At 48.5% G+C, this 20,887-nt stretch overlaps 2 protein-coding genes across 9 annotated transcripts in view; both read right to left on the minus strand.

Annotated features, from left to right (window-relative positions):
- Positions 1-2,220, minus strand: part of LOC116093125 (polyamine-modulated factor 1) — a 28,268-nt gene extending 26,048 nt beyond the window's left edge. For 3 of the 4 annotated variants that reach the window (XM_031374383.1, XM_031374382.1, XM_031374384.1), the window contains exon 1: positions 1,978-2,220. In XM_031374383.1, coding sequence (XP_031230243.1) covers positions 1,978-2,129 — 152 coding nt within the window. In that variant the 5' untranslated portion in view covers positions 2,130-2,220. The remainder of the gene's footprint in view (positions 1-1,977) is intronic. The other variant, XM_031374381.1, reaches the window with a different exon arrangement.
- A 1,302-nt stretch (positions 2,221-3,522) lies between these two features.
- Slc25a44 (solute carrier family 25 member 44) lies at positions 3,523-17,664 on the minus strand. 5 transcript variants are annotated; one of them, XM_031374375.1, is made up of 4 exons: positions 17,174-17,621; positions 12,943-13,580; positions 7,895-8,022; positions 3,523-4,778 (listed from the first exon to the last, which is right to left on the minus strand). In XM_031374375.1, the coding sequence occupies exons 1-4, from the start codon at positions 17,227-17,229 to the stop codon at positions 4,587-4,589; spliced, it is 1,014 nt and encodes a 337-aa protein (XP_031230235.1). In that variant the 5' UTR covers positions 17,230-17,621; the 3' UTR covers positions 3,523-4,586. The 5 variants fall into 5 exon arrangements, with proteins under 5 accessions (XP_031230235.1, XP_031230236.1, XP_031230237.1 ...); XM_031374376.1 differs by having other exon boundaries at positions 17,292-17,617; XM_031374377.1 differs by having other exon boundaries at positions 17,438-17,615.
- Between the last annotated feature and the right edge of the window lie 3,223 nt (positions 17,665-20,887).

Genomic DNA, 20,887 nt, shown 5'->3' on the forward strand with positions numbered 1-20,887 from the left:
GGAAGAGCAGTCAGTGCTCTTAACCGCTGAGCCATCTCTCCAGTCCTACCTTTGGTTTTTAATTTATTTCCTTCTCTGTGTTAACTATGCTACCATGCCATATGGTTATCTTGTTTATTGTATGCTACCTACTGAATAGTAACTTGGCTGCTTTGTATATCTGCAGCACCAAATACAGAGAAGGCAGGAAGGTATGTGTTAGGAGGTAATAAGTATGGGGCCAGATAAAGGTCCATGCAGAACACACGGCGGGTGTGGGCCTGTCGTCAGCTACTGGAAAGAGGCTGAGACAGGACTGTCAGTCCAAGTCAAGCCTACTGATAACTTTTTTGACACCCTGCCTCACAATCAAAAGTCCAAAAGAGTTTTTTGTTGTTTCTTTTTTAAGACTTATGTAAGCCGCAGGACGTCAGCCCTAGGAACTAACTGAACGTAGGTATTTTGGAAGAGCATAGAGCACCCTTAACTACCGAGCCACTTCTCCAATCTTAAGACTTACCTTTTAAATTTTATCAATGGGGAGTATGGAAGCTGGAGTCACAAGTACAAGTGATCTCCTGGACCTGGGTGTTGGGTCTCCAACTCCAGTCCTCTGCAAGTGTAGTAAGTGCTCTCAGCCACTGAGCCATCCATCCCTCCACCCACTGAAAATAAAAAATCTTTAAAAAGAGCTGGAGATGCCGGGCGGTGGTGGCTCACGCCTTTAATCCCAGCACTTGGGAGGCAGAGTCAGGCGGATTTCTGAGTTCGTGGCCAGCCTGGTCTACAATGTGAGTTTCAGGACAGCCAGAGCTATACAGAGAAACTCTGTCTCAAAAAACAAACAAACAAACAAAAGAGCTGGAGTAGTAGAGGCCCTAGGTTCAATGCCTGGTAGACAGATAAACATACACACACACACACACACACACACACACACACACACACACACACACACACACACACACACACACACACACACACACACACACACACACACAATTGAAAGCCAAGATGCCCAGACTGCAAAAAGAGATGGTCTCCTTGTGCCATTTCATTGTTATCCAGGGTCCCTGAGCCTCCTGGGTGGCTGTCCTTACAGGTGGTGTGCCAGGCCTTAAAACTAGGAGTGTTCAGGGCTCAGTGGTAGGAGCACTTGTTGATCTTGCAGCGCACCCTCGTGGTGGTTCACACCCATATGTAACTCTACTTCCATGGGATCTGACACTCTATTCTGACCTGTTAGGCATTAAGCATGTACGTGGTGCAAATACATACGTGCAGGCAAAATACCCAGACAGAAACATGATCAAATCCAATTAGGTTATGTTGTTCTTCCCCAAATCTCTATCCTAACCACCAGATTGAAGAATGAACCACAGACCACTGAGCTGTACCCCCAATCCTTTTTAAAATTTTGAGATAGGGTCTGATTTGAATCGGACAGGCTGTTCTCAAACTCACGATCCTCCTGCCTCCACCTCCTGAGGAAGTGGGATTGTAATAGTGGGCCACCGCGGCTGGCAAACGGAAATCACCGAGGCCAAAGAACAGATTTCGTGGAAGGCCAATGGAGATGCAAGGGTGTTTCAAGGTCACAGGCGCTGGCCTGGTGGGATCAGGGGGCAAAACTCTCTCTTTAAAACTGTCCGATATGGAAAGCGTAGTTTCTCCTTAGGACTGCAGGTTTAGTGCTCGCAACCGCCCGCGCTTTCCGCTCCAGCCAGCAGTGCTCTGTGTTCCCACAGCGCTAGGTCAGCAGATGACCTCCGGGAGAGGCCGTCAGCTGACCTAAGGCTGCGAGGGCCCCGGGCTGTCGCCTTGCGGAAAGGCGGCGAAGAGAACGCGCCCCTTCTTCTAGTCCTCTGCAACTTTAGCCAACGGAGGACGCGGGGACAAGCCTCTGCGGGCCGCCCACATGACCGAGCCCAGCGGCTCTCGCGGGACTTACGATGGCGGAGGCAAACCTCCCGCCACCTCCCATTGGTCCCCACCTACCTCCTGTCGGCGACTAGTTTCTGGAGGAATGTGTCTACGATGGTGTCGAGGAGTTTCACCCTGGAGGTGGTGGTGTCCCCTGGCTCCGCTTCTGGAGATGACCCCTCGGGCCCGCTTTCCGCTGCCTCATTATCTCGGCTCACCTCAGCCATATTGAAATTGAACCGCCAAAATGCACTGGCCCCGCAGCTCCTCCCAACGGGACCTCCAATTGGAGACGGGGACTGCCCGTCACGGAGCCGGATGGGGCGGGGCAGCGGCCGGAGAGAGGGCAGTGCCTCTGACGATTCTCAGCTCCCCGGAAAAGCAAAATAAACAAGCAAAAAAAACAAACAAAAAAAACCCCTCCAAAAGCCGAAGTTTAGGGGCTCAATAAAAACTTTTAATTACATTTCAAGGATTTCATACAGTGCAACAGTGAATATTCGCAGCTAATATCCTCGAGTCCATTTTTATCTAGCGCTGAATGTGCATTTTCTTTCCCATGTGCATCTATCCAGCCTTCCTGTCTTGCCGAGTTTCTAATTTGTGTTATGGACCAACGGGTCAACATTTCTAGCTGTTTTGGTCTCCAGTTTTGGAAAAATGGCCACCCACTAGCCCATCTTCACCAAGGCCCATCCCAGCCCCTGACCTTGGGAAAGAAAGGGTTCCAATGGCGATGCCTTTACCTTTTTACATCCACAGTCCTTTCAAACAGAAGGGGAAAGAAGGAAAGGGAGGTAGGACAGGAAAGGGGGAGGCTTAAACACCGGACAAGAAAAATCAGGTCGGGAAGAAGTAACCTAAGGCATGAAAGGCAGGAGAAACCTTATGTCCACACTCTGCCCTGGTAAGGAAAATCCAAAGAAGAGCAGAGACATCCAGTCACAGAGGTCTTGATAGGAAAAGCCTGAGAGGGGCCCTTGCTCCATTGTATTGATAGCTCTTAAAGTAGAGGTGAGGAGCAAAAGGATTTAAAATGATCTGTGGGCCCCACCTTCAGGTAACTACGGGCAAGATTGAAGGGCTCTTTCAATAAAGTGCAGGAAGTGGGGTCCAGCGGCATCCTGTAAACCTGGAACTCAGAAGGTGGAGGAAGATCAAGAGTTCAAGGCTATCCTCTGCTACATAGTGAATTCAAACCCAGCCTGTGATATATGAGGCCCTGTCTCAAAAAAAAAAAAAAAAAAAAAAAAAAAAAAAAAAAAAAAAAAAAAAAAAATGCTGAGACAAAAGTAGAGGGCTCAGAAGGAAACAAATATAGACTATAACAAGTAGAAGAGGTGAGTGTAGAGGCTGGGTCGAGTCAGGATGGAAGAGTGTGGAGCAGCCGTGAGAAACATGAAGGCTTCAGTTAGCTAGCACCTTCCAATTTGGCACCATGGTTTTTCCCAAGGCATGGGGCCACTGATAAGGTGGAAAGCATCACCCAGGCCAAACACCAAGATTTGCCTGCTTTCTTCCCATTCCTCACGCTATGCCTCTCTGCGGCCAACACAGGCTCAGTGGAGGCAGGGAAGAGGCGCTCCTGAGGGGAGCATCAGCGAATTTGGCAGTATGAGGCTGGTAACCAGGTGGACCTGGCCTTGGGTGCCTTCCTGACTTTTTTTTTTTTCTGTTGCCAGCACAGGGTACCATGACTGGGATGACACTTCACAACCAAGGACAAGAAAAACAAGGATAGTTCATATTCCAGAGTCCCACTGTGAGATACCTGTTGCTATTTATCAGAGTGACAGGTATGCCTGTGGCATTGCTGCCTTGGGCTCAGAACCTCCCGGCTTGGCTCAGCTGGCCTGAGGAGGTAAGAGTGAGGAACACACATCCTCTCATTAAGTTCCAAGCCAGTGGCTCTCTCAACCTGGCTTCAGGGCAATGTTCTCCAGTAAGTCTGATCCACTTACAATGGTGCTCTCTACTGTAGTCACCTGGGCCAATAAAGGCCAACAGCTCATCCTATCTGTAGGTTCCCAGGCCTGAAGGGACAAAAAAGGGATAAAAGAATTGAGATTGGTGTCACAGTTTTCCACTTTTCCAAGGAGTGGGGTCTAACAGCAAACCAAGCTATCTGGATTAGTTGGCTCATTCACAGATGTTCAACTACACACATGTAAAGCCTTAGCATTTGTCCCTCCTAGTAACACCTAGAGAAGATGAACGCCTTGCAGAGTGTGTGCTGCTCCGATTTGTCCTCAAAAGGCAGGGCAAAGCAGAGTAGTCCAGTGAACAACTCAAGTCCCAAGTTTAAAGTAAGCAGGCATAAAAAAAATAAATCACTGGCAGTTACTTAGAGCCTTGGCCTAAGAGGAAGAAGCAGGGGACAAGCAAACTATGAGCAGCTCTTCTCCAGGCCTGAGGCAAGGACAGAGAGGGGCACCAGTAAGGGGCTGATGGGGTCCCTGTGGCGGTTGATCTTCAGGCCATGAAATAAAATTATGGGGATCAGGGAAGCCAGGCACAGAACCTCTGCAGAACGAGCAGTCCAAAGTCTCCTCGATTGTTCCTGACAGGCAAGCTGGAGCAGGATGGGTGTGTGGTGGTGGCATTCACAGGTGTGGTTATACCCTCCCTGCTCTGCCCTGGCCCAGAATGATGTGTGAAACTACAGCCTCTCCATCCACTGCTCGCTACCAGTGTCTCGAGTCCACCAGCTCCGGTCGCAGGCTGAGTTTCTTGAGGCTCTCGTAGCCCACCACGATGACGATGGTGGAGGGGGTAGCTGAGATGATTCTGGCTGAGAGGCCCTTCATGAGGCCCCAAGGCCCCTCTTCTGCCATCAGCTGTCTGAAGGTCAGGATGATGGAGCTCTTGCCTTCAACCTGAAAAAGTCACCACAGTGAAGAGCCACCAATTGCCTGCTGTCACCACTGCTCAGCACACTCTCAACAGCACTTCAGGCTCAAGAGGGGACTCTGAGGGCTAGCCTCTGCTTTCTGAGGCAGACCTTCTCCAAGCTCTGGTGACAGACCACCTGGGTGGACTTAACCCTCCTTACCCCAGTTTTCTAAAATAGAAAATGGTGATAGTCCCTATGCCTGGGCTGGAGAGATGGCTCAGAGGTTAAGAGCACTGACTGCTCTTCCAGAGGATCTGAGTTCAATTCCTAGCAGCCACAGTGCTCACAACTATCTGTAATGGGATCAGATGCCCTCTTCTGACTACAGTGCACTTAATTCATACACATTAAAAAAAGAGAGAAAGAGAGTTCCTGTGCCACAAGGTTGTTACAATGCCAACAATAGAGCTGGGCATGGTGTTGCACATCTTTAATCCCAGCACTGGAGAGGCAGAGGCAGCCAGATCTCTATAAATTCCAGGCCAGCTGGTTGATATAGTTGAGTTCCAGGCCAGTCAGAGGTAAAAGATGAAACCCTGTCTCAAACAACAGACTGCCAAGAGTTCTGCTCAGCAAGATGGAGCTAAGTGCCAGCTACCACTGCCCTCAGGCAAGCTCTCCAGGTGTCAGCCTTTGGACTAGGTGCCTCTCTGTCCCTGGGAGGCTGCAGTCATTCCCCAATGAGGCCCTTAAGCAGCTGTACCCAGCCATGGCTGGCTCTCTCGTGGTTATCTCAGTCTCTCCAGGCTTCAGGGCTAGAGGTCTCTTGTTCTTGTTGGTTACACACCGAGTAGCCAGGACAAGGATCTCTTCCCTTTTTCTTCATAGTCCTACCTCCTTCCTCTACTCCAAAATCACAGCTTCAGAGCCCACATCAGAGCACTTGTGCCACGGCAAAGCAAAGGACCCCTGACCTCCCTGCTCAGTGCGGCCTTCACGAGGTGGTGCCAGCCCCGTCTACCACAGCTCCCTGATCTGCCCTGCCTTCTTCAGCACCTCCCCCACACCTCTTCTTCCCCCTGTGGCATCTCTTCTAACCACTCTGTTTCTGTAACCTCCGTTAGTCCTTGCATGTTCAGCTGAGCCCAAGCCTCTGGCCTAGTAGCTCCTTAAAGCAGGGGCCTTATAGGCAATCCCTAGAATCGGCTCCTAAGACACCCAGGGAGGGGTAAGGAAAGAATAAGGCCAACCCTGACTCTCCAAGGCAAAGACACTGGGGGGCCCAACCAGGTGCCAGAGTATTGATTTTCAAATGTTGGAAGAAGCACCTTTTCCTAGGGACAAAATGCCCCTATCTGTTGCCCCTTTGTTTGGACACTCTCATGGCCCCCAAAATCAACTTTACCCCAACCTCTTAAGGTTCCTTTTCTTCCTTCCTGCCCTTGCCATACCCGGGACCCTTCTCCCATCTCTCTCTTGATTCTCCACCTTTCTTCCTAAGTTATCCTAGTTACACATTAAGAGCCTCCCTTGCTGTACACCTAAGACTTGAAACAGCAAAACCTACCCTTTGCATATAACGTACCATATTTAGATCCTATTTCTTGGTGCTGTCTTCAGAGCTTACTTTAGACAGGGACTACAATTCCTGGGCAGCACCAAGCATTGTCAGGGCTTTCAATGTGTCTACCCAGTACAACCTGTGAAACCTATTTTTAAAAAGTCTGTCAGGCCAGCAACGTAACTCAGTGTTTATCATCAAACCAGATGACCTGAGTTCAATGCCCTGGAGAGAAACCAACTACTGCAAGTTAACCTCTGACCTCCACAAGCATACTATAGTGTATACACACTCACACACACCAAAGAACAAAACAGAAACAAACAAAACCTATGCAAGTTTCTTAGCTAGCATGGTGACATGCACCTTTTAATCACTGTGGAGGGTGGAGGCAGGAGAATCAAGAGTTCAAGGTCAGGCTGGGAAGTGGTGGCAGGAAGATTTCTGAGTTCAAGGCCAGCCTGGTCTACAGAGTGAGTTCTGGACAGCCAGGGCTATACAGAGAAACCCGGGTCTGGAAAAGCCAAAAGAGTTCAAGGACATCCTCAGCTACGTAGTGACAGCCTTGCTGACCTATGGGTCTTTTTCTCAAAAACAACCAAAGACCAAACACCAGGCATTCTCCTGTGATCCCAGAACTCAGGAAGATCAGGAATTCAAGGCCAGCATCAGCTACAACAGCAGTTTTGAAGCCAGGCTGGACTACATGACACCCTCTCTCAAAAGCAAATCCAAAGAAGGCTGGGGAGCTCAGTTGGGTCAGTATTTGCCTCTAAAAAGCAGGCGTGACTGTACAGGACTCTAATCCACTTCTCCAGAGGGACGGGAGAGCAGGAGGTCAAGGCCCTCAAAGCTACTTACGGGTATCCAGCCTGGGATACACGAAAATCTGTCTTTAAGGGTTGAAAAAACCAACCAAACAAAAGAACCAGTAAACCTGAGTTTGGTTCCCGGAGTCCACACAGTACAAGGCAAGAAAGAACTCGTCCACTTGCCCAAGCTTTCTCCTAGCTTCTGCTCATACCACGTCCATCTCACACACACAGTAAAGAAGTGGAATCAAACCATGGAAAGGAAAAGACATCTGTGTCTCTCTCATTTCCCACTGTCCTCAACGGTCCCTCCTCTTCCTCCCTACTCCCAGATCACTTCTCTAGAGACCACCTCTCTTGAGTTCAGTCTCTCATTCCCCATGGATTCATGGCCTGGTAGAAAAAAAATCAGAGTCACCTCAAATTACTATGAAATCAATGAGTGTAATCACCACAAGCCTGCATGGGGAGGAAGGGGAGGCTCAGACCTTAGGCTAACAGAATATGGAACAGATTCCAGCTGAAGGCTAGAGGAAAGCAGAAAGAGGTTGGGCATGCAAATGGGTAGATATGCAAGGTGCAGCCAGCAAGAAAAAAACAAGCTAGATATTGTCAAGTGCCCAGCTGGTATCTGCAGAGATAAGGACAGGGAGGGGCTCAGATGATCACTAGGTTGACTAAACACCAGGGTCACGGCACACTGAGGGCACAGGGGCACTAGGAGGCCTACAGGTCTTGCTTCTAATGGCTTCTCTGAGTCAAGGGTGGGGAGGAGGCCGGTATTACCTGCACACGGGTTCTGATGACATCCATGGGATTGGTGAGGATGGAGGCAGTGGCTGCAGCCAGGGGCCCAGAGATGGCTTGAAAGACAATGTGAGGGCACTCCTGAGGGCACAGGCGAGACAGCTGCTCTGGAATCCAGGGAAAGACAACGCCTCAAGATATGAGGTACCACCCATCTGCCCTCACGACGCCTGTACAACCAAGACAAGCCCTCTGCCCTTTTGGACCTTTCCACCTATTAACTCTCTCTTTCTGCTTCTACCTACATCCACTAGAGATGCACATTACATATCTCTGGAGCTTTTTGAAGTCATTCTGGTTGTATTCATTTATAAAGGACACACTGGTCTCTATGGAAGGGACTGGGTGACGGCCATGGGTAGGAAGGCTGTACCCTGCATTCTGCCTACCTTTTCAAAGTTCTTTATCTCTAGGGGGTTGGGGCAAGACAAGGTGTCATGTAGCCCAGGCTGGCCTGGAACTCAGTATGTAGCAGAGAATGAGAATGAGCCCTGACCCTCCTGCCATCCCCAAAGTGCAGGGATTACAGACTCGGTGGTGCCACAGCTGGACCACACCCTGCTGGAGATGGCTCCCAGGGCTTCATGTGCGCCAGGTTGGCACTCTACCAACTCAGTCACATCCATAGCCCTTCAAAATTCACTTGGAATTTTGGACTATGTACATACTTTTATAGATAAAAGCAATTAATATTAAGGTAGGAAGTCTTATCTTATAATGAGGACCAGATTATACCAAGAAAGAAAAATGGCTGGGCATGATGAAGCATGACTTTAATTCCAGGGATGGGTGGATCCCTGATTTCAAGGCTAGTTTCAGGACAGCCAGAGCTACACAGAGAAACCCTGTCTCAAAAAACAAGACAAGCAAGCAATGCAGTCAGGCATGGTGATGCACTTGAAAGATGAAGGCAGGGTTGGGAATCTAAGGTCATCTTCAGCTATGCAGTGACTTCCAGACCAACACAGACTACATGAGACTCTGTCTCAAGAAAATAAAGGGGTTCAGTTAGCAAGGTGCTCGCTTAGCAGACATGGAGCTGAGAAGGCACAGAGCCTAGCATGCATGGAGCTCTGGATTTGATCCCCAGCACAGAAAAACAGGCATGGTGGCAAATGTTTGTAATCCCAGTATTCTGGAAGTAGACATGGTGTTGAGGTGGGGGGCATGGTGTCCAGAAAGGTTATCAGCTACACAGTGACTTCAAGAGATATATGACATTCTGTTTAAATTTTTAAGAAGAGAGAAAACCAGGCATAGTGGTGCATGCTTGTAAATTTTTTTTTTTTCGAGACAGGGTTTCTCTATGTAGCCCTGGATGTCCTGGAACTCACTCTGTAGCCCAGGCTGGCCTCGAACTCAGAAATCCGCCTGCCTCTGCCTCTCAAGTGCTGGGATTAAAGGCATGCGCCACCAACGCCCGGCTTGTAATTTTTATAAGGCTAACCATGTCTCACAAAATAAGAGCAACAAAAAAGTCAAATATACGGGTGGTGGTAGTGGCACACACCTTTAATCCCAGCACTTGGGAGGCAGAGGCAGGCGGATTTCTGAGTTTGAGGCCAGCCTGGGCTACAGAGTGAGCTCCAGGACAGCCAGGGTGATCCAGAACAACGAGAAAAAAAAAAAAAAAAAGTCAAATATAAAAGGACACAGCACCTGCTTACCCCTAGGCCCAGTGACTAGGACAAGAAGGAGAGACTTGGATTTCCAAGTGCCAGTGACTGTGGAGTTCCAGGCACTGTTTTCTCAGTGACCCCGGGAAGTGTGCCTGTGGACAGATTCACTGCTTTCCTCTCTCTTGAGGTAAAAGACAAGAGTTCACTCATTTAGTCAGCAAAGATTCAGTGAGCCACCCTGAGTCCTGAGGGCCGTTTGATGAATGAAAAAAAGTGCCTCAGATCCCTGCCCGAAGGAAGTGCACGTTCTGGTAAGAGAGAGGGGAGAAGAAGCAAGTCGCCATGTCAGAGGGGGGCAGGGGCGCACTGGAGCTAAGGTAAAATGGGGAAGGAAGGCGGGACACCACAGGTAGAGGTGAAGCAAGTTGTGACTTTCAACACAGCAGCCATGGTGCTTCCTGGAAAGTGAGGTTCAGAAACGACCTGATGGTGAACCACATGTACCCGTACAAGCAGCTTCCCAAGCACAAGGATAACATTTATCAAAAGCACCTAGGCAGAGGCATGACTGCGAGGTGCGGGGGCAGTAAGACCAGTGACCTAGAACAGCGACTGGGAGAAGCAGTGGGTGAGATTGGAGGTGAGTGACCAAGGACCTAGAGTACAGTACACAAACTCAGGCTTTCCCCTAAGGCAGGAGCAGGTCATACAGACTCACCATCTCAAAGATCTACTCCCAGTTTCCAACTCAGTCACCAGTCCTTATGAATCCTTTCTCATGTGCTTAGTTTGGGGAGTTTGAGGCTAGGTAAGTAGAGACTAGAGGAGATGTAGGGAGAAGGTTGGCAGGGCAGAAGTCCCAGCCTCAAAGTCCCAGCTGACATGGAGAATTCCGTAAGCCTGCTGGAGACACCTCTTCCCCAGTTCCTAACTGTGTTCCTCCCCAGAGTCAAGCATGTCAACAGAAACAGGGTGACGTGGCATTGCCTTGTGGGTGCCCTTTTTCTCCTGAAAGAGGCATGTTTGCAGTCATTAGGCTGCAGCATTGTTACCTGCACAGCCAGTTTCCTGGCCCTGTATGCACTGGCCCCCTCCTGCAAGCTGCCCCTTTCCTGGGGCAAAAAGGTTGATTGGGTTAATAAAGAGCTGATTGGCAATTAGCTGGGCAGAAGAGAGTATGGCACTTCCGATCCCAATGAGGGGGCCCCAGAGAGAGGGGTAAGGACCGGGAGGAGAAGGTATGGGAGACCATGAGGAGGGATCAAGAGGACTCAACATGAAGTCACAATGAGAGAGCAGCCATGAGGATGCACATGGACCAAAGCAAGCCAGGGCAAGACCAGAATGGCAAGTAATGGAGCATTTGTCTGGGTATGAGCAGCCTAGTGGAGTTAGAAACGCTCAGAGCTGCCTAGCTTAGACTTGCTACCCATTAATAAAAATACCAGGGGTCTGTGTCTTTATTCGGAGATTGCAATAAGCATAGAAGCTTCCAGCAATTATTGGAGAACAAGAGGGCACAGAAAACCCCTAGGAATTACTTTACATACATGTATACTGGGCTCTTGGGTAACAGAAGCAGGTGGATTGCAAATTGAGGGCCCCCATGGACTACAGAACAGGTTCGAGTCCAACCTAGTACCTTAGTGAGATGTCTCAAAAGTATAAACAGGAGGCCTAAGGATGTGGCTCAGTTGGTAGGGCTTACCTAGCATAGCTCAGGATCTGATCCCTAGCATTGCATAAACCAGACATGGTGCAAGCCTTAATCCCAGCGCTCAGGGGGGCAGAGGAAGGAGGATTAGAAATCCAACATCAAGCAGCCTGGCCCACATATCAGGCAAGTTAGGGCTACACAATGAGGTCCTATCTCAGAGAGATTGAGAGAGAGACAGAGAGAAACAGAGAAAGAGAGAGGCAGAGAGAGAGAAAGAGAGAGGCAGAGAAAGACAGACAGAGAGAGAGAGAGAGAGGGATATAGAGAGAAAGACAGAGAGAGAGACATAGAGAGAGACACACACAGAGAGACAGAGAGACAGACAGAGAGGGGAAAGGCATCTTCAAGTACACAGTGAGTTGGAGGCCCGAGTGGGATATACTATACTGTGAGAGACTGTGTGTCACAAACAAGCTGGGCATTCTGGCACGTGCCTCTTACCCCAGCACTTAGAAGGAAGAGATAGGAGCATCAGGAGTTTGAAGTCCCCCTTGACTACAGAGCAAGCTTAAGGCTAGACTGGATTACATGAATCCCGACTCAAATTAAAAAAAGCACTAAGTGGTGGGCGCATGGCTGTAACTCCAGCATCAGGTGGGCAGAGGCAGCAGGATCAATACTTTAGGGCCAGCCTCGGTCACCTGAGTCCCAATCTCAGAGACAAACCAACACGCTGAGTGTGGTAGTGTCCGCCTAGAACTCCAGAAGCCAAGGAGACAGAGACGGGACCCTGCCTCAAAATATAACTTAAGCTAGGCATCCACACTTGTAGCCTAGTACTTGAGAGGCTCAAGCAAGAAAAGTGCTCGGAGTTTAAGGTCAGCCTGAGCTTCATACTGGGTTTCAGACTAGCCAGGGCTGTAGAATAAGACCCTATTTTAAAAACAAAACCAATATTTAAGTTTTAAATGGCTGGTAATACAGCTCAAAGGCCAAGCAGCTGCCTATGTGCATGTGTGGGTAAGTGAGGCCTTGTGCTCCATCCCTGCTACAATGGATAGGGCCACAGTCAGACCGTGGGCCAAGACTTCTGGACAGTTTTGGCTAGCAATGCTGTAGAATGGGGCCAAAAGGGGAAACATAACTCTTTTAAGCATTCACAAGATCAAGTGAGGGCAGAGGTCAAAGGCAGCCTCCAGAGAAAATGCCTTCTTGGGCACTCGCTTTAGTCTTAGCTTTGGTGGCTTTTCTGCAGGGCTGGGGATTAACCCTTTGGTCTGCTGCAGGCTGGCCAAACTCTCCTCAACTGAGCTACATCCCCCAGCCTTCCTACAAAGTGTTGGCTGAGCTAATAATCCCAGCACTTACGGAGCAGAGCACTGCGGTTAGTTCTAGGTTACACTGGACTACAGTGAGTTCAAAGCCAGTCTAGGTTAAATGGAGAGACCCTGTCTCGCAAAACCACAAGAACAAAAAAATGACTGCCAGGGTGCACTCCCAAAGGGTCAGGGTGACAGCACAGGGCTTAGTTTGATCACAAAGTCTAGAGGAAATACTGTGATAAGTACAAGAAACAGGGCTAGCAAAAGTAGGGTTCAGTTGGGCTCAGCGGGGGCGTGCACCTGTGTACCCAACACTCGGTGGCACTGATTTGGTCCCCCTTTCTTTACTCATTTCCACTCTAAAAGCAGCCAGAAGCAACAGTATCCCCTCCCCATCAGTAAGTGCTCTCCTTCCCAGCCCTTGCTTACCTGCATAGAAGTGGTAGAAGGGCCACCATACAGCACTGTTTGGGATATACGTCAGCAGTGAGGCCACATAGCCTCGGTAGAAACCTCGAAGGCCATCAGCCCGCAGGATCTGCCTGATGATGTCCTTAGTTTGGCCAAAGGCAATCAGTCCTTGCCCCTCCAGGTTCCCGCGCACTTGGAAGCGACCCATTTTCTCACCCTTGCGCTGCATCATCAGATGCTGGGAGACGACATCGATGGGCACCGTGATGCTCTGGGCCACGAGGGAGGCCGAGCCACCGGCTACCAGTGACTTGACTGTGTTACTCTGGCTGTAGTCAGCTACAAACTTCCGGGTGAGCTCGTAAGTGGTGACATAGCACTGGCCAGAAATGAGTGTGAAGGTGTTGACCAGGAACCCCCGGTAGAGGCCGGCCACTCCATCGGCTCGCAGGATCTTGACAAAGGCATCGAAGGTCCCGTGGTAGAGGCTCTTGCCCTTCTGGACCTGCAGGCGGGTGCGGATGAGGGTGAACGGGTACACGCTGACCCTGATCATCATTGTCATAGCTACACCAAACACATAGAACTTCTTCTTGTCCAGGTGCTCCCACTCGATGATCTGGATGTTCCGCTTGTTCTCCATTGTGCCCAAAGACCTGGGATTTGGGCAGGCGGGAGATGTGAGGAAGGTCAGGACTTCATTTCTTTCCCCTCCTGCCTAGGCTTCAAAGTCCACCTCTTGGGCTGGATCTCTCGGGACACTCACCTCAGCAAAGCCTTCGAACAGCCTGGCTCAGTCCCTCCACAACCCTCTGAGCATTGCCTCTGCACTTCTTTAACAAACTCTTCTGCAGTCATTCACCACATAGCAGTGCTGACCACCCCGCACCTCAGCCCCTACTCAGTGTGTAGGACTAACCATTCTGAATTTCCTCTCTACCTAGGTCTTGGCATCACAGTCCTGATTAGGGACCATTCTCTGCCTTACCTGCCTGGGCATGCTTAGAATGCTGTGGACAATCCATCCACCCGGCATGATTCAAGGCCTACATGGATAGCAGGATGTCACTGTGCACCACGGAAGAGTTCCTGGAGGCTGGAACGCTCCTGGCTCCCCTGAAGAAGCAGCCACCTTGGTTCATGCTTACTGGTCAGTGGGGGGCACCTTACTAACATTTGCTGCCTGCTGACCTCACTTCTGTCCCCCATGCTGGCTGCTCTGACCATTCCTGCGCGCGCGCGCGCGCACACACACACACACACACACACACACACACACACACAAAATTTATATTTTCTCCAGTCTACATTAGAAGAAATTGTCAGGAGTGTAGAGAGGGATTTTGCACCACAGGGCATCCTCACCCTCCTCTCCACTCTCTAGGGAAAGAAGTCTAAAAGTCAGGAACAGGCTAAAGGTCAAAGTCCTACTTGTCCATTAGCTAGTCCCAGAAAGAGAGAAAAGAGAGCCACTTGAGAGAGCGGATCTCTTGGAAGAACCTACAAAGCTATAGGACCTGCTTGCATGTGGGCTAACCCTAGGTGTGCAAACCACAGAACAACAACGAAAATACTTCTGGGAAAGGAGCAAATTGAGGACTCTAACAGTCAAACGTAACCAGCCCAGAGCCATGGAACGGCTCAGCAGTGAAGGCAAGATAAAAAGCCAAGAGCTCTACTCCACGTGCCTTCTGTGCCAAGTGAGCCAAACATCTCAATGCAATTCTCTCTGTTTAAATTAAAACTAAGTCCTCCCATGGGAGGCAGGGTAAATACCCTTGAGACTGCCAGTTCTCTCAGCCTTATTCCAGAAGCTAAGACCGCCTTGTCTTTCTTAGTGTTTCTGTGGAGTGACTGAGCTTATTGGTGGAGCAGGCATGGTGTCATCACAAGGCAAACACAGCAGGGCTCAAGCAGGGGCCTCCTGCTGGACACGCACAAACTGCATGCTAGGCAGGGCAGAAGGGCAGAGCAATGAGCTACTCTGTTCTAAGACCTGGTTTCCTGGGCACCTTCTCAACCTGTAAGGCTGAATCACCCACTATCCTGGGCACGTTCTCAACCTGTAACACTGAATCACCCACTATGGGCATCTCTACTGAGTGATCTAAGGCAGAACCCACGGCTCCATTTCCCCTTTCTCCATCTCCCACGTGTATCAACCAACCATAAATCCCCAGAAGGAAGCCAGGATTTCCCAAGGCCCGAAATCCTACAATGTCATAGTAACAGGAGGAACCACTAAAGGTCATGACCCATCAATAAAGCACCAAATTAGAAGGCTAAGAGAGTGCTATACCCTTGGAATAAGCCAAGTTTCTCCCTAAAAGTGGGGTCTCAACTTGCTCTATATGGTCTTTAACCTCCAGATGTCCTGCTGAAATATCAGATTTTTGTTTCATCTGCTGGAAAATCCTCTTTGTAGAAATATGAATACAATCATTCCTCAGCCTTCTTTTCCCCTGGTTCAGCCAGTCCAACTTCCTTATGGCCTTTGTCTGATCTTATTTCTTGTACCTGATTCTGGATTTTCTGTCACCTTTAAAACTGTTCCTAGGGCTGAGGTTGTAACTCAGTTGACAGAGTGACTGCCTAGCATGTACCCAGACCTAAATTTAATCCCCAGCATGACATAACAGCAACAGCAAAAATAGATATGGTGACCCATGCCTATAGTCCTAGCATTTGGGAGGTAGAGATCACAAGTCTATAGCCATTTTTAACTATATATGGCAAGTTCAAGTTACAAGAAATCCTGCTTTAAAAAACAACAAAGGCTGGAGAGATGGCTCAGTAGTTAAGAGCACAGACTGCTCTTCTGAAGGTCCTGAATTCAAATCCCAGCTCACAACCATCTGTAATGAGATCTGATGCCCTCTTCTGGTGTATCTGAAGACAGCTACAAGTACTTATATATAATAAATAAATATGAAACTTTAAAAATAAATAAATTTTTTAAAAATCATTTTAAAAAAAGAAAAACAAAACAACAAAAAAGCATTGTTTGTGAATCATTAAGTACATTCTGTGCATCCCAACAGATCACCCAGACCAGGGAGTGTTTTATGCTTGGAAGTTTTCAAATGAAATAGAAAACAGACTAGCCCAAATATGCACATGTTACACCCGCACTCTCCTCCTCACATTAGCAAAACTCACACAACTACCCTCTTGCTTTTGTTTGCTGCTGCTTTATTGTTTGTTTGGTGTGCATTTCATGTGGCCCAAACTGGCCTTGAACTTCTGAGCCTCTTCTCTGCAATGCCTATAATCTCTGCCTAATGCAGAGATTATAGATGTGAGCCACGATAACCCGGCTGGGTTGATACCGCACTGGGATGAAGCCTAGGGATTCCTGCATGCTATGTGAATTCTACCAACTAAGGTAGGTCGTTGGCTCTTGGAGTTAATAACTATGGAAGTATTTCTCTTACTGCACAAGGTTCTACTGAGCAGGGATGCTCTAACCTGGGTCCTCACCAGCCAGAGTGGTCCACAGATGGCATGGACATTATAGTTGCCTATACAAGAGCAAAGCCAGGTGTGGTAGCACATGTCTGTCACATGGGGGGCTAGCACAAGGGGGCTGAGGCAAGAGAAACAAGAGCTTAAGGTCAGCCTCGTTTACACAGTAAAACCCTGTGTTGGGGATCAGAGGGGATTTCAGGTCATACTGTAAACCTGCTGATTAAGACATAACACTCTAATGTTAATGTTAAAATGTGGGAAGCATTGCTTTACTTTTTGGAGCTTGTCAGTTTTGTAAGAATTGTAACTATTCTCAGGTTCCAACAACATTAGGACAAGATTAAGAGTCCTCTTATTCCATCCTTGGACAAGGACACAATGATGACTAACTGGTCAATTCCAATCGGCCACTCCCACCACTGCAATAGTCAACTCCTGACCAGATACCTAAGGGCTGCAATTCTCAGACAAAACGAATACTTGCCAGGACCCTCTTTTCTTTCTGCTCTCTGCCACTTCAGACTCTGAATTCTGGGAGCTGTCACTCACATGAACGTGAATGTAACTGTATGATGGAACACCTGTTCCGCTAACTATTCATTGCCCTTCACTAGGTCCTGACTATGTCGCCTCCCAATCTAAGGCAGCCTCCTCCCTCCGGCATGGTAAGGTTCCCACCTAGTCTTCATTGGTCTTCAATAGATTTCCACGTGATCCCTCATCACACACACCACATGACAATCCCCTCCACATACTCCACGTGACACCCTCCTTTATGCACCTTCTGTCTGGCTCTTGCACGGCCAATTCAGAGTCCTCGGACATGCCCCTCGCCATGCTTCTCTAGCTGTCAGTCTCTCATGCTCCTCTGCCAGGCCGAGATGCCTCGGGGGACTTGCCTTTCGTTGCCAAAACTGCAGAGCGGCCTCCCATGGCGATGCCAGCCCCGCAGAGCAGATATCCGCTGCCTCCTCGCCTCCTTAGGTACCTCTGATCCTTAGGTACCTCTGATCCTTCAAGGCACCCAAGCACCGTGGTCGCTTACCTTCTCAGACCCCGGCGCTTAAGCCGCGTCTGAGACTGGGACTTCTAGACCGCAGCCCCCGCACTACCCTCCAGTCCCAGCAACAGCCAGACTCGGTTCGCATCTTCCTCCATCTCGACAGGGATCCCGGTACTGCCGGAACCGGAAACTGGGATGCTGTCATTCCCTCCCACTGTGAAGCAGCCGTAATTCCACCAATGGCATTATCAGGCTTTGAGCCTCCCTCGAGAAAAGCCTTTTCGGCCATCTTGGATTAGGGAACTAGCCCCGCCTCCTTTAGCTTCTATATGCCCTCAAGCTAACCGTACTTGCGTATCCTCCCAGGACCCTTCGTAATTGGCTGATACATTAAACCGAGGCAGAGGACGCTGTTCCCTCTTTCCCTTCCTCCCTCCCTTCCTCTTTCTTTTTCTTCTTTAATTTTCTCTTATTTTTTCTTCCCTTTTACTTTCGTTTCTTTCTGGGAAAAGTCTTGCTACGAAGCCTGGGGCGGGGGGTGTCCAACTTATTAATTCCCCTGCCTCGGATTTCCAAGAGCTAAGATTGCAGACCTGCTCCTCCACTCCTGGTTTCTAGGACTCTTCTTGACAATACAGATAAGTCACCTTTTGTTTAAAGATCTAGTGGAATCTTTATATTCAAACCTAAATTTTAGGATTTTCAGTAGAGAGGAGAGGGAATCTAATCTTTAGTTTTTTTCGTAGTTTTTCTCATTTTTGAAGCCCAAACAGTAGAGATAAAGAAAGGCAAGATAAGGTAGCTAATTTCAGGTATAGAAATTCAGATTGGAGAAACAGCGGTGATACCAGCTCTTCGAGGCAGGGTTTCTCTGTATAGCCCTGACTGTCCTAGAACTCACTCTGTAGCCCAGGCTGGCCTTGAACTCAGAAATCCACCTGCCTCCGCCTCCCAAGTGCTGGGATTAAAGGCGTGCACCACCACTGCCCAGCTAGCATATACAGATTTTTTAAAGTTGTTTATTCTATACTTTCAGTTTAAGCTGGGTTAGATTTTGTTGTTTTGGGTTTTTTTTTTTTTTGTTTTTGTTTGTGTTTGTCAGCTTGATGCTGGCTAGATTGATCTGGGAAGAGGGATTGTAAATTGAGTAATCACTTTCAGTAGACTGGCCCAGCCCAGTGTAGGCTGTGCTACCCTTAAGCTTCCTGCCTCTGGGTTCCTGCCTTGAGTTCCTGCCTCGGGGTTCCTGCCCTGCCTTCCCTTTATTATGAACTGTAACCTTTAAAATTAGGTTAATCCAGGTTGGGTGTGAGTGCACAAGCCTATGTACCAGAACATAGGAAACAAGGCAGAAGGATCTCTGTGAGTTCAAGGCCAGCATGGTCTACATAGTGAGTTCCAAGACCGCCATGAATATATAAAAGAGACTATTTCAGAAAAGCAAAAAAAGATCAAAGAAAAGATCAAATAGAGCCAGGCAATGGTGGCACACACCTTTAATCCCAGCACTTGGGAGGCAGAGGCAGGCGGATTTCTGAGTTCGACTCCAGCCTGGTCTACAGAGTGAGTTCCAGGACAGCCAGGGCTACACAGAGAAACCCTGTCTTGAGAAAAAAAAAAAAAAATCAAATATATCCTTTGCCAAGTTGTTTTTGGTCCTGATGTTTATCACAATAATGGAAAGCAAACTAGGACATCATTTTTCATTTTTTTTCAATTTATTGATACATAAAGACAAAATTTGAATGTACTAATTAATGGGTACCAGGTGATTTTGTTTTGTTTTGATACCAGGTCTCACATTGTAGCCCAACCTGTTTTGAAACTTACCATGGTCCTCAGGTTTATAGCAGTGGTTCTGCCTCATCATGGCATGCTCTGGATTACAGGCTTGAGACATCATGATGGCCTCTGAACATTCATTTCTTCCTTGGGGCTGGGAGGGAAGGGACTCAGACTCCCTTCTAGCTCTGGGGAATGTAGAGAGATTTTTGGGGCTGCCTTCTAGAAATTTGGCAGGAATTTGACATTGGGCTAGGACAAGGAAGTAGGCTCAAGAGCTCCATCATCTTGATAATAAGTCCTTGAATGACACCAGACTTTGTTCCTTCCTTGACCTAGAACTGACCTTATTCTTTGCATGTACTTAGAATGGTATAAAAGCAGACTGGAGACAAATAAACCCACTTCAGCCTCAGCACTGGCTGGAGTCATGTTATAGTGTTGCATAATTTTCTTTTTCTTTTCAATCCTCGATCACTCCCTCGAGACCCTGTTGACTGACTGAGCTAGCTTGGTCAGAGGAATATACAGCATATCATTGCTATATGTAATGACCTTCCTGTGCACAAATTTCTTACTCTTCACTGTAACTGTATCTTTCTCTCTCTCTCTCTCTCTCTCTCTCTCTCTCACACACACACACACACACACACACACACACACACACACACACACACACCTCTTTACAGTCTCCTGTAACCACAATTCTTCTCTCAACTTTTAACTTTCCTTCAGAGCCTCCACATCAGTTGACTCACAGCTCCCTGTAACCCCAGCTCCAAGGCATCTGATATCTTCTTCTCACCATTGTGGGCGCCAGTGGACATGAGCACACTCACCGGCAACAATACTGGGCCTGGATCTTATTTTAATCAGCTGGGTGCTTGTGATTGGCAGAGGTTGTGATAGTGACTCAGATGGTGGTGTCAGGTTTGTCACACAGGGACTCAAACGGGAGGTGTCTTCGTGCCCAGCTGAATTGGATGCTGTTTTGTTTGTGTGCTCTCTGTCTTTCATGCTCCACAGAGGCAAGAATGGTGTCCAATTTACTCACTGACACGTACTCGGTACATCACAATGCTTTATAGTCCTCAGTAGATCCCAGTGACTAAGTGAATGGATTTCCAAGATGGCAGAGCTCCCGGCTCACAAAGCCACACTGTATCAAAAGGCTATGGAACACTAGAAAAGTTCCCGTGGAGGACAGTGGTCGAAGTAGATGACATTGCAAAGCCAAAGGGCACTCACCTCTGGTTCACTAAGGCCAGCTGTCTGTTCATCTCTGCTTCACCAAGGAACAGGACTTTCAGGGTGGGCCCAAGGGATTAGCAGATGCAAAGGAGCTGGAAGCAAAACCGACAGTTCCTAAGGCCCTTTTCATTTGATTCTGAATTTAATTAGAAGCTGCTTGGGCTCTGAGGCAGTATTGTGTTCCTCTTATTCTGGCATAGATGGAGAGGTGAGGCAGGCCCACCCCTTACTGAGGAGCTATTGGAGGAGGGGGAATCCTATGCATATCCTCTCCCCCCGCCCCGCCTCTTTTTAAAATATATATGGCCACTGGTCAATTTCATAGGCTCCAGTAGATGGCCACACAACCACACACATACAGGCAGCTCTAACTGCACTTAGTGGGTCATCACAAAAAGGACATGAGGTTCAAAGTAGGCTGTGTTGGAAGTATTCTGGGGAAACTAGAAAAAGAATGGG

Source organism: Mastomys coucha, unplaced genomic scaffold (genome assembly GCF_008632895.1).
Source record: "Mastomys coucha isolate ucsf_1 unplaced genomic scaffold, UCSF_Mcou_1 pScaffold16, whole genome shotgun sequence".
Lineage (NCBI taxonomy): Eukaryota > Metazoa > Chordata > Mammalia > Rodentia > Muridae > Mastomys > Mastomys coucha.